Source organism: Micropterus dolomieu, linkage group LG07 (assembly GCF_021292245.1).
Source record: "Micropterus dolomieu isolate WLL.071019.BEF.003 ecotype Adirondacks linkage group LG07, ASM2129224v1, whole genome shotgun sequence".
Lineage (NCBI taxonomy): Eukaryota > Metazoa > Chordata > Actinopteri > Centrarchiformes > Centrarchidae > Micropterus > Micropterus dolomieu.
Genome location: NC_060156.1, coordinates 21,743,269 through 21,760,126, shown reverse-complemented (window position 1 = coordinate 21,760,126; position 16,858 = coordinate 21,743,269). Strand labels below are relative to the sequence as shown.

The 16,858-nt window shown below is 41.6% G+C and overlaps 1 protein-coding gene across 2 annotated transcripts in view; it reads left to right on the top strand.

Annotated features, from left to right (window-relative positions):
* sema5ba (sema domain, seven thrombospondin repeats (type 1 and type 1-like), transmembrane domain (TM) and short cytoplasmic domain, (semaphorin) 5Ba) overlaps positions 1 to 16,858 on the top strand; it is a 177,200-nt gene that overhangs the window by 133,817 nt on the left and 26,525 nt on the right. For both annotated transcript variants that reach the window (XM_046054421.1, XM_046054420.1), the window contains exons 10-12: positions 3,601 to 3,736; positions 5,027 to 5,234; positions 5,415 to 5,622. In XM_046054421.1, coding sequence (XP_045910377.1) covers positions 3,601 to 3,736; positions 5,027 to 5,234; positions 5,415 to 5,622 — 552 coding nt within the window. The remainder of the gene's footprint in view (positions 1 to 3,600; positions 3,737 to 5,026; positions 5,235 to 5,414; positions 5,623 to 16,858) is intronic.

Sequence of the window (16,858 nt, the reverse complement as noted above, 5' to 3'; positions counted from 1 at the left end):
GAGAGGTTAAAAAGCCATTAGATAAATAGCATTTAAAATTAAGACACGTAAAATGTAAGAATACGACTAAATAATAAAGACATAATATGACAATATGTCATTACAAAAATCACAAAGCTAAAGACAAAAGATGAACAAGTGAGATCATGAAAAGAAATATCTAGGGATCTGGTTTAAAACATGCAACTATACCAGCATCCAGCCTTTAAAGGTATAAGGTTATTGAGTGAGATGCATATCACCATCTTGTGTTTTCCCGACAGTCTCACTGGTGTATTGATCTGTACTGATTGTGGCTTGCAACGAGCCAAATGGCCAGGCTGAGGGAGGAGTTCATTACTTTTCTGACACTTCTTTTTTTGGGCTGAACTGAGTTACATCTGCAGTTGCACGAGTGGAAAACTGTCTTGGCATCTGCAGCCAAGTATTCTCAGTATCACAGTGAAAGAAGTATTTAGTTTCTTTACTTGAATCATAAGGCTGCCATGATTCTATATTATCCTCATTGTCAGCAAATCTTGAAAAGACCAAAACCAACAATGTGTCTATGGCACAGAGGCATGAAATATATAGACACAATACTTGTTAGTAGAATCTGTACATCGTTGGTGTTCATTGTTGGTCTTTTCAGGTGATTTGTTGATAACAAGAAAATGTAGAAACTATCAGCAGCCCACAGCGACATGTACATTGTCCTTTTCAAAGTGTTATATAAATAGACATATTGTAAGATTACTATTACTGATGCATTCATGAGTGAGCTGCATTTTAATGTTGTACCCGGAGCTCATTTTATATGCCGCTGGGTAGCAGCAAATTAGTGCATATCACAAAAAAGGAAGACTAGAGAATGACAGAGAGGTTGACAGGGCTGAATTCTATAAAACAAGACTGGAAATCAAGACGTATTTCAGAGGACAACCAGTGACAAGACTGGGCTGTTGGGACAAGATGAATCACTTGAAGAAAGAGCTTTACTCATAATGAAAGTGATCATCGTGGTGCTGGGCCTCAGAGAGCGGCAGCAAACAGCATCGCAGATGTCAAACAGCTTTTCAATCCTTTTCCCGGGCTTTTAAGCAGACTAAACATATGGGTTGCATCCATTAGTGTGATAGACTGTATTCCTTTCAGTGCTCCCTTTTGCTCTGTTCTCTTGGCATTATATGCAGCAACCCACTGACAAAGTACAGATTTCAAATATAATCTGGACAGCATCAGGCTTTCTGTGGTAGCGTTTGGCTTCATTGTTGGCTGTAGCTACAGTAGAACCACAAACCCCAGTTTAACTTCCTATTTTTTTAAAAACTGTGTATGTGTGAGAGTGTGAATATAGTTGTGGCTGCCGCTCAATTATTGCAGCTCATTGGCATTTGGTTTCCTACAGTTGGGGTTTGGTTACCGCCGGTTTACCACAGCACTCACTCTACTTCACACTCCAAGTCTCTGCCTCCTTGTCACTGTTGTCTCTGCCAGAGCCATTGAAAAAAGAAGAGGAAAAGTTCTTTTACGGAGGTCTGGAGGCTGTTCTCTTATGCAGCCTGCGAGTCAGTCAATGAGCCACCTGCTTGGCCTTCCTCGTTGTTTTGGAGATGCGCAGCACTTTGCCACCCTGCGGCAATAACAGAGCACATTAGTTTTCTCACAATCCTCAACTGGATTGCTGAAAGAAAGTAGTATTCAAAACAAATAAACAGCAAATGTAATCACAGATCTCTGAAGCTTAGAAGCACCTTCAAGGTAAAAATAAGGATATTACCCCCAGAGGTTGATCCATAGAGAAAAGGAATAAAGAACAATGTTGTTATTTTTATTTCTATTAAGCATACAAGATTTTTGATTGATTCATTTTGTGTCATAAATCAGCCAAACCATGTGCAGAGGTCATACACATACTGTTAAGATCAGTGCATATTCCAACATTCTAGTGAAAGCCTTTTCTTTAATGTGGGTGAAGATAAAGCTCAAATTAATTAGTAAGTGGACATTTTGAGCTTAGATTGTCTTCCCAATTTACTATTCCCAAAGGTCAAGAATGAGCTTTCATGCACCATCCATAAATCTGTTCTGTCTATACAAAGATATGGTAATACGAAGAGGTACTCTTCAATGTTGCCTTATCATCAAATTCATACATGTCTTCTGTTTCAAAAGTAATCCAGTGATTGTTGTCCTTGCATCCATGGTTACATTGAAAACAGAAACTTCTAGTAGCTAATCCAGCATGACTTTTCATGGTGTATTTTTTTCCAAAATCAAAACAATTTAAGGCAAAAGAAATGGGGCTCAGGTGTAGGGTACAGCCAAAATAAACCTTCCTGTTTTCATCGCCCAAAGCATGATAGGATCTGTAGTGCCAAAATCTCAGAGGATAAGTATGATAAATGGCAATAAGTAATAGAAAAACAATAGGAGTGACAAAATCCATGAAGATGGATAGATGTGTGTTTTCGTCTGACATTTTTTGGCATTACCAAGCGCCAGAGTGTCCGATGAATTTTTTTCTTGGACTTAGAACATTGACACTCTCCTCTGTCCATTCATATACAGACATTTTTGAGTCAAGTTCAAATTGCTGAAGACTTTTTTTTGTCTGCCAGTGACCTGTCAACTGATGGCATTTCTGAGTAGTCTATAACTGCAGTAACTGTAAATAGTATGGCATGCCTAGCTAATAGGTGAGTGACAATGGCATGAGAAAAGTAAAACAAAGGGATTGAAATCCGAGCAAAAGCAGCCCGAGGACCGATAATCACACATGTGGTCGTCACCAAAACCATTTGCCAAACCCAGGGACAAAGCTTTTTCAGCAAGCAGCGGCCGTCACTGATTTATACTACACCCAAGGTACTGAAACGGCTCACAAAACACAATGAAGGCCTTACAATAGTCTTTCTTTCTTTGCCTTGTTGTCTGAGTCTCTTGTTATTTCTTTCTGTCACTATGTTATCACTCACTATCTTCTAACTGATGGTTTATCAGCATCTCACAAGCCGTGCCAAGGCAGCAGGCTGTTCACAGCATGGTAAAAAGTCTGTGTGGTGCTGGGTGCACGGGGAAGGGGGGAAAAACAGGCAGTTAAGAAACTCATTACCTTGCAGCACATTATGGCCGAAGAGCATCACGATTATAACTTTACTCACACTGCCAGTTTAGCCAGGGTTTACCCTTGTGTGTGACACCTATGAGGCGGCAGTGTGTGTGTGTTTGCGCATAATCTGTGCAACTGCCTCCCATATCCTCAGCTTAATGCTATCCCCATTCACTGTGCAGCGCAGATAGCATAGCTTAGCCTCCAGCCAAAGCAAGCCAGCAATATGTAGTGCCTGTTTAGTGCAGGTATAAATGATAGGACTGCCATTAAGAGGATGGAACACATTGCATAATGGCTTTATTACACAGCTGTCTGCTGCTGATTACTGATATGGCTTCACATTTACTGCCAACATGTAAACTGAATATTTTTGTTGAAATAATTTTAATTTTTAATTTTTTTTTTTACTTCCCCTCTCTCTTTATCACCTATCTCCCTCTGTCATTTTCTGCTTCCTGCTATCTTCCCTTTGCTGTCATGTCATTCCCATCCATCTCTCTATAAAGCAACAGTATTGCAGCATCTGCGGTGTGTGCCTTCAACCTGAGCGCCATCACCCAGGCCTTCAACGGGCCCTTTCGCTCCCAGGAGAACCCTCGCTCCACCTGGCTTCCCACACCCAACCCCATCCACAACTTCCAGGTTAGTTTAACCACTTAAAAACATCCAGACTAGTCTAATACTAAATCAATCCACATTATTCTGAACACAGTTCAATTGGCCATCTGTGACAAAGCCACCATATTTTGCTAAGATGTTGCTTGTACTAAGAAACAGAGAAGCGACACTGAGTCCTTAAGTCAATTTCTTTTAAGCATAAACAGGAAGAATGCTTGCCACTTTTAATAATTGCTGCAGTTTTTCTACATACAGATGATCAAATTCAGAACCAAGTGAAAACAAACCTCAATCCCAATAAACACATTTCCTTGTAACTTCAGTAGAAAGGATTGTGTTTTCCAAGAACATGTCTTCTCAGACAGGTTTTGCCCCCAGGTTGTATCATTCAAATGAAAACTCTCTAAAAGATGTTTTTTAAATTAGCAAAACTGAACCATCTCTATGCAAGTTTCTAAAACCACTTGGTGTCTAGGGCTTTGCTGGCAGTGCTACAGAGCATGGACACACTATGGTTACCTGGTTAAAGACTGAAATCAACAACAAAAAAATGAAATGGCTAGCTAACTGCACAAGTTAGCGTCTATGGGCAGAAATGCCTGTGAACAGAGTGTATCTGAGATTCTAACAGATTCCCAAACTAATCATTTTTTTACTTTCTCTGGAACTTATTATATGTTCTGATTATCACTAAATAACATATTAAAGGTAACAAAGTGCAGCGTAGTACTGTAAGAATCTGCAAGGTTGGTCATTATTTCGCAAGGAAAAACATAATATGTGATGCTAATCTAGATTTTGGATATATATAGATATCAGTTACCTACTACTATTGAAAAACCATTTTGTTATACTTCCATAACCATCTATAGCTCCAAAGAAATCCAAAAATGCAATCTACGAACAAATCAATCTCTCATTTCAAGTCCCCAAGAATGAGCAGAAGCCGCAATCCACATTTAAGCTCTACAACCCAAACAAAGCTTTTAGAAGGCTGTCATTTTATATTTGTTCTTCTGCAGTGTCTCATTAAATTGCTCTGTCACATCACAATCACACTGTAGTTTTGCTCAGCTGAAAACGTTACAATTACTGAGAAGAGAATGAAGAATTGAAACAATCTAGCCAGACACAGTGTATTGATTTAGTAAGTACAATGACGTGTAATGATGAGTGAGGTACACTGTTTTTTCTTCCTTTGTTGTGTTCTTTCTGCCTTCCTTTTTCATTTTCTGCACCCATTACACATTTTCACATTCTCTTCTTACACCTCACCTTTCTCTCTTCTCTCACCCCATCACCTTTCCTCTTCAGTGTGGTACTATAGATGACGAAGGTCCCAACGAGGGTTTGACGGAGCGCAGCCTACAGGATGCCCAACGACTCTATCTAATGAATGATGTGGTCCAGCCAGAGTCTGTTGATCCGCTGGTCATGCAGGATGACGTTCGCTTCTCCAACCTGGTTGTGGACATTGTTCAGGGCATGGACAGCCTCTACCACGTTATGTACATCAGCACAGGTTAGTAAAGGAGGAGAAAGGAGCTAACTTTTTTTTTTACACACCTCACATATAGTATATGTAAGTAGAAACACACCATATCTCATTCAAAAAAGAAATATCAAGCAGAAATATGATTTTTAATTTGTCTGTTTACAAGATCTTTCTGATATTTCTGAAATGTCCTTCTTGTCCATTCAGAATATGGCACCATCTTAAAGGCACTGGCTACGCCCAATAAGAATCTACAGGGTTGTTATTTGGAGGAGATGGAGCTTCTCCCACTGGGGGTGCGAGAACCAATACTGAGCCTGCAAATCCTGCACAGCGACAGGTCGCTCTTTGTTGGGCTCAACAACCAAGTCCTGAAGATCCCGCTGGAGAGGTGCTCCACCTACAAAACTGAAACGTGAGTTCATGTAGAGAATCTCCACACCTAGAGGGAATTTTGATCCAGGTCAATGGGAACCTTAACTTTACTGTAACCAGGCCATTCATAAAATCTCATATAGAGAGAATGTTGACAATACAAACTAAGAACTTAGAAGGTGGAAAAAACATATCTATCAAGCAGGTGTAAAGAAAGAAAATATTACATTAAAGTTATTTAAAAACCTGTCTGAATTCAGCAGGCGGGTCGACATTATAGGCACCTAACTGTGTGGTTAGTAGACACCCAGGGATGTCTAAATCCACAATTCATATCTAAATCTAAATCAAATCAAAGGAGATACTGCACAAGTGCAGTTTTTGTGGACTTTCCACAGACTTAATACTACTACGGGTGCAAACTCACCAGATTGTATTTGAAAGTTTACCATAATCCATACAAACAGATGGCTCATTCTGACCATTGGTCCTTTACAAATTGGGCACGAATAAAGTGCAAGTTAAAATGATCCACCTTGAGAGAAATTTGCGTGCATTGCAGGACTTTGCAGACATCTGATTCTTCACTGACAGGTTAAGAAGCGAGAGTGAAGATTAATCCAGGATAAACAGCTCCCTGTTTTAAAACTTGCTTGTCGCCTTGTGGACAGACATGACAAATTATGATTTCAGCATCCTTTTGTTCCGTTTTTTTGCAATTAAATCACTGCAAAATCTGCTTAATTTTGGGTTCATACCACTGTAAACTAGATTATATTATATAACCCAAATATTCATGGGTAGTAATAATGCTCAAGTAAACACAAATAATCCAGCAGTCAAACTTATGTAAGTAACTCAAGGCGAATATTCGCTTCGCTTTCCATGTGAACACACCAAATCCCATCTAAGTGCATGTTATACCCTCACATAGCCTACTTGACTTAATGACAATGATCACTTGTGAAGATGGCTTAATGTTTCTTCCTCGTTCAACCGCTGGAGTCAGTGATGCCGTTTGTGGTCGGAAGTGTTACAACAGTGTATGGTTCTTCATCAGTATTCTTGCAGTATAGCTTTTAGCCCCCATTGGCATCACTGAATAAATGTTGCACCTATGATAAGTAGAATTATTGATGGATCATGGCTGATGAACAGGGCTAGCTATAATGAGGCATCTTGTGGCCTAGTGGTTAACTACATAATTCGGTTTACTTCTGGTAGGGACATTTGTTGTATTTCATTACTCCTTTTTCCTGTCACCTCTGTACCGTCCGTTTGGACTGTAGAGATTTCTTAAAAACCCCCTACAAGAACAAAGTGACGAGCCATGTGAGGAGCAGTAGTATTGATTTTCTAAAAGCAGCCGTGTGGCATACAGTGTATATTTTATTGTTCATTTTATGCATTTTGGCAGTGGGTTCATTTTAACCTGGTTGGTCCTCTATTGAAGGTAATTATCTGTCTTCAACTAGGATTAATGTCTGGAAGACCTCGCATATAGTCATTAAAGTCCTTATGGAACCAGACAAATGACTGGGGCAGTATCTGCTCAGCAGAGGAAATTAATTTGTTGTGCTGGGCTTTTTTCCACTAATGAAGTTCTGCATAATACAGAGAAAGCACTGTTCTGGCTTTTGTTTGTGTCTGAATCAGAGAACAAACAAAGTGTGTGTGAAGCCACCTCGTACAATGCCAGAGCGGCTTCACTGAAGGCATGTTTGTGTGTGAGAGCTACAAAGACAGAGACAGAGGCCTTTTGCTCTGCCATCTTCAGCTTCGGTGTTATTCATTTGAAAATCTCCATTGCGAGGATGAGCGAGGGGAGTAAAGCTCCCTGGCTGTTTGTCCAACCTTCTGTATCTCATCAGTGCTCTCAATCAGGATCCTCAGTCGGCCACCTCAGTCCTTCAAAGTCAACTTCATTTTAGCATACAAATGGCTTGGTGCTTTTTTCACTGTGTGCGTGTCTGTATGTGGAGGGCAGTCTACTCAGTGTGATTTGTGTGTGGGTTGGTTCTTGGACGAGTTCTCATATGTGAACTGCCTGGTGAGTCAGCTTGCTATTTCTAGTAAATCCGAACTCCTAGACACATGGGAGCAGACACACATCAGGTAGGGAAATCATTGCATTTAATAAGATGTGGGTGATATGAGAGAGAGAGAGAGACAGAGAGGAGCAGGAAGAGAGAGTAAAGCCAGATACACAGAGAAAAGCAGAGCGAGCAGCCAGAGTCCTATTTAAGACACAGTGGGGTGAAACGATAAGACGAGTGGGCTCCAAGGGCAAGGAAGGAGGGGGTGGGAATTGTAGGACGGGCCATCTTTTATCCAGACTGCGATATTCTGCTCACCTCTGTAGCTAATTCACTATTGCAGTCTTTCAAACACACTGTAGCCGAAGGCTGAGCTGCAGAATACGACAGATGTCAACCTGTCCATCTGCGTGACATCTGAGCTCGTCTGGAGGGACTCAAGCAAGCAGAAAAGGGCAGAAGTCAGAGTAATGACTTAGGTAGTGACTTAATTCATGGGAGTATGACTTCAGCTATTATTTACATTAACAGTTAATCTGTTAATTTGTGAAAATTGCCACAATTTGATAGAGCCAAAGGCGACAATTTAGAATAGTCTGTTTGCCTGACCAACACTTAAATACTAAAATATATTTAATATACTACATTGATATAAATCATCAAAAAGGAGTGCTTGTTTTACTGTTGTGTCTGCAACTTAGAGGAAACCAGACACATCCTCTGAGCAGAAGGAGCAATTAGCCGAGACAGAGGTAGGTAGGTACATTTATTGTTACAGTATAACAGGTTATATAATGAAACTGAGCTTTGTAACTCCCTTCTGCTAAATAGCAGACAGTATACATTAATACAGAAGCAGTTATAAAAATGGTAAACAGAAATAAACTATATTCAATGTTCAATGGAGCAGTGCTAAGGATAAATTTTAGTTTAACAGTCTGATAGCTTGGGGGAAAAAGCTGCTCTGCAGTCTGGTGGTGCAGCAGCTGAAACTTCTATATCTCTTCCCAGAAGGCAGTAGGGTGAACAGGCTGTGGCTGGGTGGGTACTGTCCTTTAGTATCCTTTGGGCTCTGCGTAGGCACCTCACCTCACCGATATCACTCATACTCGGGAGATGGGTACCAATGATCTTCTGAGCTGGTTTAATCACCCGCTGTAGAGCCCAGCGGTCCTGGGCCGTGCACATCCCCTGCCAGAGAGGTAGATTATAACTTTGCTGAGCCTTTGCTCTATCACTTTGTCGATTATTGAATTTAACCAGCTTTGCCAGTGTAATACCAGAAATACAGGAGTACTTGTAGCTTAAACAATGAGTACTTAGGCAAGGAAAAACCTTCAAAAAGAAGAATGTGATAAGGCACACTTTTGCTTCTATCACTATTCTGCTTGAGTAGCATAAGTTACCACTTGTTGCTGAATTCAAGTCATCTGATTCAACTCTCATTAGGGTAAATTACCATGAATGGTGGATTTAACTGAGGGTGTTATGGGCCTGGAAGGCATTTGTTTCTACCTATACATGAAATATAAGGTGGCTGATCTGGAGGAACACAGCGGGAGCAAAACTTGTGAATTATTGACCAACTGGAATCTGTCAAGAGGGCTCGCTGAATGGCAAGTTTTTCTCTGAGATGCTTGTTATGACCGTCAGAGAACAGCTTCTTCAATCCCCTCCAGCAAGATGATCGGGCACACCATTGCACAGCTCCTAAACGTGGTCCCATTGTGCTAATTGTTGCTACGTCTGCAGCAGTACCACTTTAAAGAAGTGTTGATTCAGGGCTTGCAAACACGGAGAACTGGAGTATCACAGCCACCATGTCTGCATACATTAATATTACACTACACAAATTAACAATTTATCTCATATTTTAACACAATTTCTTGGAAAATACTGGACAATGCGTCACACTACTTTGTAACTAGGAAAAGTGCTGTGATTGCATGAAAACCAAGCTCTGGTCTATCTCTAGCTACATTTTCTTTCTGTCTTTTTTCACTTTCTCTTTCCATCTCTCTGGGGCTTCACTGTTCAGACTATGTGAAAAAGACCCACCTGCCATCCTACTCTTTGTCTGAACACACTCCCTGGCATTGTACTGCTGACTGAAAGAGCCATTCTCCTCATCTCCTCTGCATTGTGTGTGGTCGTCCCATTCACATACACCCATACATCCATTCACACGCTGATAAGAGCTGGATATACTCAGATAGTTTTATAGCTGACAGCGACTCATCTGCAACAACACATGCATCGTCATATTTCACTTTCACACACATTCATATAAACAGTGAAGAATGGCAGTATTTACAGTACCATGATGGCCGTCACAGTTGGAGACTAAGGTTGAAACATGATTTAGGAACAAGTCATAACTTATTCTCTTTGTTATAAAATATCCAGATGGTAATGGAATAATGGATGCCCTGTGGCTGTACAGACATGCTTCATGTATGTAAGTGTGCATGTTTGAAATTGTTTAAACATGGAGTTAAAACACAGGCTCTTAAACTTTAGCTTATGAAATTAAAAACATATGTTGGCTTGAATGCCTCTATGATTGTTGCAATCTGAAAACTCAATTAAGCTTAAGTGCTTTTAATGTTTAGGTTTTCTTTGCTGTTGATCCATTTTGGCAACTCTTGCAACTCAGAGAGTAGAAGAATATTTACATCATCTTTAACCGAAGTGCTTTTTTGTCTCACTGCTAAACCTTTTCAACAGCTGGTGATTTGTGGCCATGTAGTGATAGCTTGCAGACAAACGCTACAGCTTGTATGCCATTTTGTGTGTGTGTCTGTGTGTATTTGTCCTCTATTTGTGGTAATTATATTTGACCTGGCCAATTGGCACCTCTGGCTAACAGCACCACTCTGTCCTCCACCCAGCCCCAATCTCTCTATCTCGCTCTGTTAGTGAAGTGATTTATTTTGGCTGCAGCGGCGTGCTAGCTTAGCAGCAATGTTGCATCCATCAGGGCTTTTTTTTCTCCCTTCACGAAGGGAAGAAAGGTAGTCCACGCTGCCAAATGGAGGATGAACCTGCTAGTGTCAGTCAGAACAGTAGCACAGTGCTTGCACCCCTTACAAAAAGCCAACTTTTGAAAGAAAGTGCACTACATTTCTTTCCTGGATAGGTTTTCATTTGTTGAAACTGAAGGTGTCAGACAGGGAAGAGTGGTTTTACACGGTAGATTCAAGTGAATGTTGGATGCTTTTTTTGGGACTGTTTTCACAGTGGGGGATGAGGAGAAAGTGGAAAGAAAAAGATAAGAAAAAAATATGGAAACAGAAATAACTACAAGAAGGAGGCAAAGGAGGAAAGGCTGAATAAATGATGAGGATCATGTTGAGGAAGATCAAACGATACAAATCAGGCTTTCTGTAGCAGTTCCATTGCCAGCAGCCCAACCACCACTCACACATCTGCTTACATAAACATTAAGTTTTACTACAAGAGGTACAATTGTCCCGCTGGTACATTTCCACTTAAAGGGCTGTGGTTCATTTTGCTATGTGTGTATGAGTGCGTGGTTGTATGTGTGATAAACAGTGACCTGCCATGAGGCCAAGCAGCTGAGCCCGCCTGCAGCAGAAGTTTAAACCAACATCAGGAAATCACTTCAGGAAACCACTAAGTGGCCATCGAGGAAAACCACTGACCATTAGCATCTCTGCCACAGTCTGTGTGTGTCTGTGTGCTTGTTAAAACCGATGCATATGACATGTTGCAGTGCAGCTTTTGTTATACTTTAGTATCAGTCCCTATTGGACCCCATACCATGGTGTGGACTTCCCAGTCTGTCTGTGTGAGGGGAGCTTACAGGACCATCCCCAGCAAACCCAATTTACTGTTGGCTGTGGCTACCAGCCTGTCAGCAGGCCTCTAGAGCTCACTGCTGCTAAGCCTGTATGACCAATCAGAGGAACTCTTCACCAGCCAAGCACTGAGAGAGAAAGTGAGAGATGCTATTCACACTGTGGATGTATTTATTACTGCTCCAGAATGCTGTTACTTTTATTACAGTCTTTGTTCTGGCCGCAGCTCAGTGTAATCATTTTGCTCTCTGTCTCGGTCTCCCTCTCTCCATTTCTGTCTATATTGCTTTCTCACCGTCCTCTTTTGTTCAGCCTTGATTTGGACCAGCACTATATCATGACCTCCAGCTCGCCACCTTTCAAATCCCCTGATGCTGACAAAGTCAAACTGCTCTGCTCCCTTTTTTGGGGGAGGTTGTAAAATGAAAAAGAAATAAAAACAAGCAAGTGCTTATGACACCCACCTGGATTTGCAAAGCTCATTCATTTTCACAAGACAATGAATATCTTATCGAACCTAGTCATCTTTTCTGTAAGCACAGAGCAATTTGCAAGTGGACTGTGTGTTTTGCAGTTCTACAAGACCAGCAGAGGGGTGGGTCTTATCTAGAGAAAACAGTCGATCTGTGTCACCCCAGTTTTAGTTGTTAGAATCTTAAAGGTCTGTGTATATCATACCAGTGATTTAAGCAGATTATCAGGGCCTCCAGCATTTGGCTAAAGTAACTTGTGAAAAATATAGTTTCAGGTTATATTTGTACAAGTTGTGAACATTGATTATGCTGCCACTCAAAACTGTTGTGCTTTTGTCTTCTCAGACATCAATAGGTGATTACATATTTCATCTGAATCTTTTCTTTCAGTTTCTCATAATTTTAGTTGGTCACAAATGTTGGACAATAGTCAATATGGAATTCAAAAAGAAGGGTATATTGGTGGCACAGTGGTTTGCACTGTCAGTTTGTATGTTCTCCTGATGCCTGCATGGGTGTCCTTTGGGTGCTTTGGTTTCTTTCCACAGGTTACAGGCAACAGGCCATGCAGGTTAATTGGTGAGCCCATTGGTGTGAGTGTGAATGGTTGTCTGTCTAAATATGTTGGGCCTTTTGTCAGGAGTGTAACCTGCATCTTGCCTAATGTGACCCGGGACCAAGGCTCCAGCCCACCGTGACCCTGCAAAGGACTGCATAAGCAGATTCAACACTGGTTTCAGATAAATTGACGAAATTGATAAAATGCTATCAAACTCCACCTGCAGTTCAGCGCTACTCCAAACATCACCTGTCTTCTCTGTCCACATTTGTATTGTCCATCTCTGCAGTCAGTTTCATGTAAATTTCCTTGTCCCTCAGTTTCATCCATTTACTATCTTTCTGCCATCTGCTACCTTACTTTTGAATATACTTATAGTTTCTTGTCCTTTTCTCTCTGTGTCTTATAGCCTGTCTCTGCCTCCCCATTGTTTCTCTGTGATGATGCAGCTCCTTTTTATTCACTAGGGGCTAAATTGTACATGGAGGACAGCAGACATTTTTTGGCAGACAGCCATCTCACTTTTGTTTTCCCGTTTTTTTTGGACGCGCCACCATCAGTCTTCAGCCTGGCTCCAACTGGGCCTAATTGGATGTATTAGCGCTGAGTGCTAGCAGGAGTTCTCTGTGTTTCCGATTCATCATGAGCAGACTTCCTGAATGGCCAGCTCAGCCCAGCACAGCGGGGGAAAAAGCCCCAGGGACAGGCACTCTTCCCTGGAGAGAGGATGAGGACAGAGAGCCTGTCAGCACTGGTCTCCTGAGAGCCGCTGCAAAAAATGTTGGCTTGTGTGGAGAGATGTAGAGAGGCTGGCGAATGCACTGTTTCACTGAGTCAGAGCATCCACAAAGCCTTTGCTAATGTATTGCGCTACAGCTAATAATGGCTGATTCCAATCCATAATTTATCAGCTCTGGTGATCATATTTGCAATTATACACTGATGGCCTGCCATTAAAAGCGAGGTGAACTATTGTTTTTATGTCGGGTTGTTAAAGGGCCTGTAATAAAAGAAGACGCTGGTTTTTACAGCATTCACAAACGATTTAAAATGCCAATTACACCCCCATGGAGAGAATCCGGCAGATTTATCTTCCGATGCCACTCGTCCAGACATATTGTTATATAGGCTGGTGGGTTTTGCAGCTCGGTCTGTTTAAAATTTAACAGGCCATATTCCATGGCTTTTCGGTTTTGATATAGTGTACCAGTGGGCACGCATGCCACTGAATTAAAGATCAGCCAGTGCCCTGCAGACTTGTCAAAGCGATGCTCTCTCACATGGTGGCACACCCACAGTACAAAGGCACGTTACAGTGTACACAGACGGAGGGGTATTCAGAAAACACACTTGATTATGCTTACACACGCTCACACACACACAGTCTCTCATACAGTTTAGATGCCTCACATTCCTGTGTATCTGCAGACTCAGCCTCCTGTCCAGGCTGACATCCCTCTGCACTGCTTGTTACAGAAATTAGCTTTTCTATTCCCATCACACGGCCCTCTCTCCACCCACACTGCCTCTAATTGACTTTTACACCGGCCCTGTTTTTAAAAAATGGTGAGCCCTCGTTCAGAACGGGAGGGGACTGAGAGCACTTGGCTGGTGTTTTATGAAGCTGCAGAAAGGTTACAGTGGGAAATAAACACCTTGGTACGCCCTCTTCTTTCCCTCAAATAGTAAATTCTCATTTATTAAATGACCCCTGGTGAAGGACATTATTGGAGAAAATACTGAAACTGCAAACCTGTGCCGTGTCCTAGTCCCGTATATTATACTAGCATATGTATTCTATATGTCATAATATACTGCTTTTGCTGTTTAGTATAAAATAAATCAATGTACTTTACGGTTTTGCGCAGTATGTATTGATGTTAATCAAACTGCATCTTGGAATGCCAATGTCAAATAAACTTCACATAGACAAAGCTAAGTGTTTTGATCAAAATTGTTTAAAATTTTTTTGCAACTGTGAGCGGCTCTCTTTTTTTGGACACTGTGGGATATTGTGTCCATCTAGAGTGATTTTTTTTTTTTCATTCATACTGACTTTTTGGGGTATTTAATTTAGTGGAAGGGTTCCAGTGTGAGCACACAACTATACTCAAATGTATGTGGACGCCCACCCGGGGCAGCACTGCTATATCAACCTCAACTGTTTTGGTTTCTGGCTTTCCACCAGATTTTGGAACCTGGAACTTTGCTGGAAGTTTGTTCCTTCAGCCACAAGAACTTTAGTGTGGTCAACCACTAACGTTGTGTTCGACTGCTTTCCTGTTTATCCCAAAGGTGTTGGATAGGGTTGAGGTCAGAGTTCCGTGCAGGCCAATCGAGTTGTTCAACACCAAACGGGGAAAACCATTTCTTTGCGTAAAAGGACATTAGGCGCTTTTCGACCAAAAGTACCAGGGACTTTTAAGTCCCCAGGTCTATTTTCAAGGAACTAAAAGGTCCCTTCAGCCCACTGTTGTGTGCGTTTCCACCAGGGTCTAAAGACCTGTGAAGATTAGGCAAATTAACCAGCTGTGTAGGCCTGGCTGTACACAGCGATGCACAGGCATCATTATTTGTAACCACTATCCATGAGCAGCATTTATAAATGAACATCAGATTTGACTGGAATATAATGAAACACTATAGGCTTAGCTTGACCATTAAAGCAGCTTTTTTGTGTGGGAGCTATAATGAGGAGACACGCGATAAAGTTTGTTACACATTTAATAACAAACTGGATAAAACCATAAAGTTCTTAAAATAACCCCAGCACAGAGAAAGCAGCACAAAAATAAAATTGTGACCGTTTGGAAAGTTATTACATTTCCAGCCAACAAGAGCTGCAGATCAGCTGCAGGACTCACGTCTGTGTCACCTGAGCGTCGGAGGAACATGATTTTAACAAGCTTTATTACCTGCTGTAATCAGCTGTTCAGCTGGTTTTGAAGAGGAGGAGACCGACTTAAGATCTGTGTAGAAACTTCCTGACTGATGAAAACTTAAAAACAACTCTGGACCCAGTAGTAACTTCATCAGCTGTTCGCTGTAAACACACCCAGGTTGGCTGCCGACGATTGATCTCAGGCGGACAGCGGCGAGACGTGTGCTATTGGGATTTATTGGTTTGCAAACAATGGTGGAAAAGAGAGGAGCAGTAGCAGACAAACACCCAACATTGTCCAGTTAAAGCCAGTAGCCTCTACTCGCCCATTCAGAAATTCACTGCAAGGCAAGCCCCGACCCCCCAAAGTACCAGGTACTTTCAGAAAGTACTACCCCCCGAGCAGGGTCTTTTTAGGGGGTAAAATGAAGACCCCAGAACTACATTTAGACCCTGGTCCCTCTGGTAGGAACGCAGTGAGTTCCTCCAAAGGTTCCTAGTTCCGGGGTATAGTTCATTCAGTCAAAACGCGACTATTATCACGGCCTTCCCCCAACTGTCTACTTAAAAGTTAGAAGCACACTATTGTCTTAAATACCACTGTATCTTTTATGCATACAAAGATACATGATTGTGTTTGTCAGGCCTTATTTGTGGGGATGTCCCGATCAAGATTTTTCTTTTGGCCCCAATCCAGAGTCCAATCAAGGCCGGCCCTGACAATGTTGGAGACCTAGGCGAGATTTTAAATTGGTGACCCCCCCATGCCCAACCATAGACTGTTTATAAGAAGTAGACTTCACCCGTGGACTGCCGTTTTGAAGCCCTGAGTTTGGCCGCGATGTTGCCATGTTTAGTTTTTGCGACCAGTGGCACCGGACTTGACCATATTTGGACAAGACGGTGGAGCTAATGGCCGTGTGCAGAGCTAGCTAGCTTGCTTAGCTAGGTGCATCTGTAATTCATGTTAATTGTCATTTTAACAGGGCTGACAATTTTCTAACTAAATGCACTCTAGCCTGATTGACAGGTCGCCATGGTAACGATTTGTCAATCATAGATAATCCCGCCCTGAAGCATACTCTGCTTTATGGTCTTTTTTCCTCTAAATTGGACCAGAATTTATTAAATAAACATCATTTTGTATTGAAGAAGACATGAAACTAGCGATTGAGATCATTAGGAAAGTGTTTACTGAGGTAATTATTCTGGTGAGAAGTAGGGTCATTTTACCAGTATTTCCAATGGAGCCGGACTTCTTTTTGCAACAAGAAGAGTCGCCCCCTGCAGGCCGTTCAATAGAATGCAGGTTTATAAGACTTCCACATTGGCTTCGCATATCAAACCGGAAGCTTCTCGCTTGTGCCCAACTCTAAAAAGTCCACCTCAAGGGTTTGGGTCATCACTCTAGTATCCACAGGAATTGTTTTTAATGTTCAGTAGCCAAACTCACAATTTTAGCATGAATAGATGAACAGCCAAGTCAATCATGCAGTGCAAAGTGCA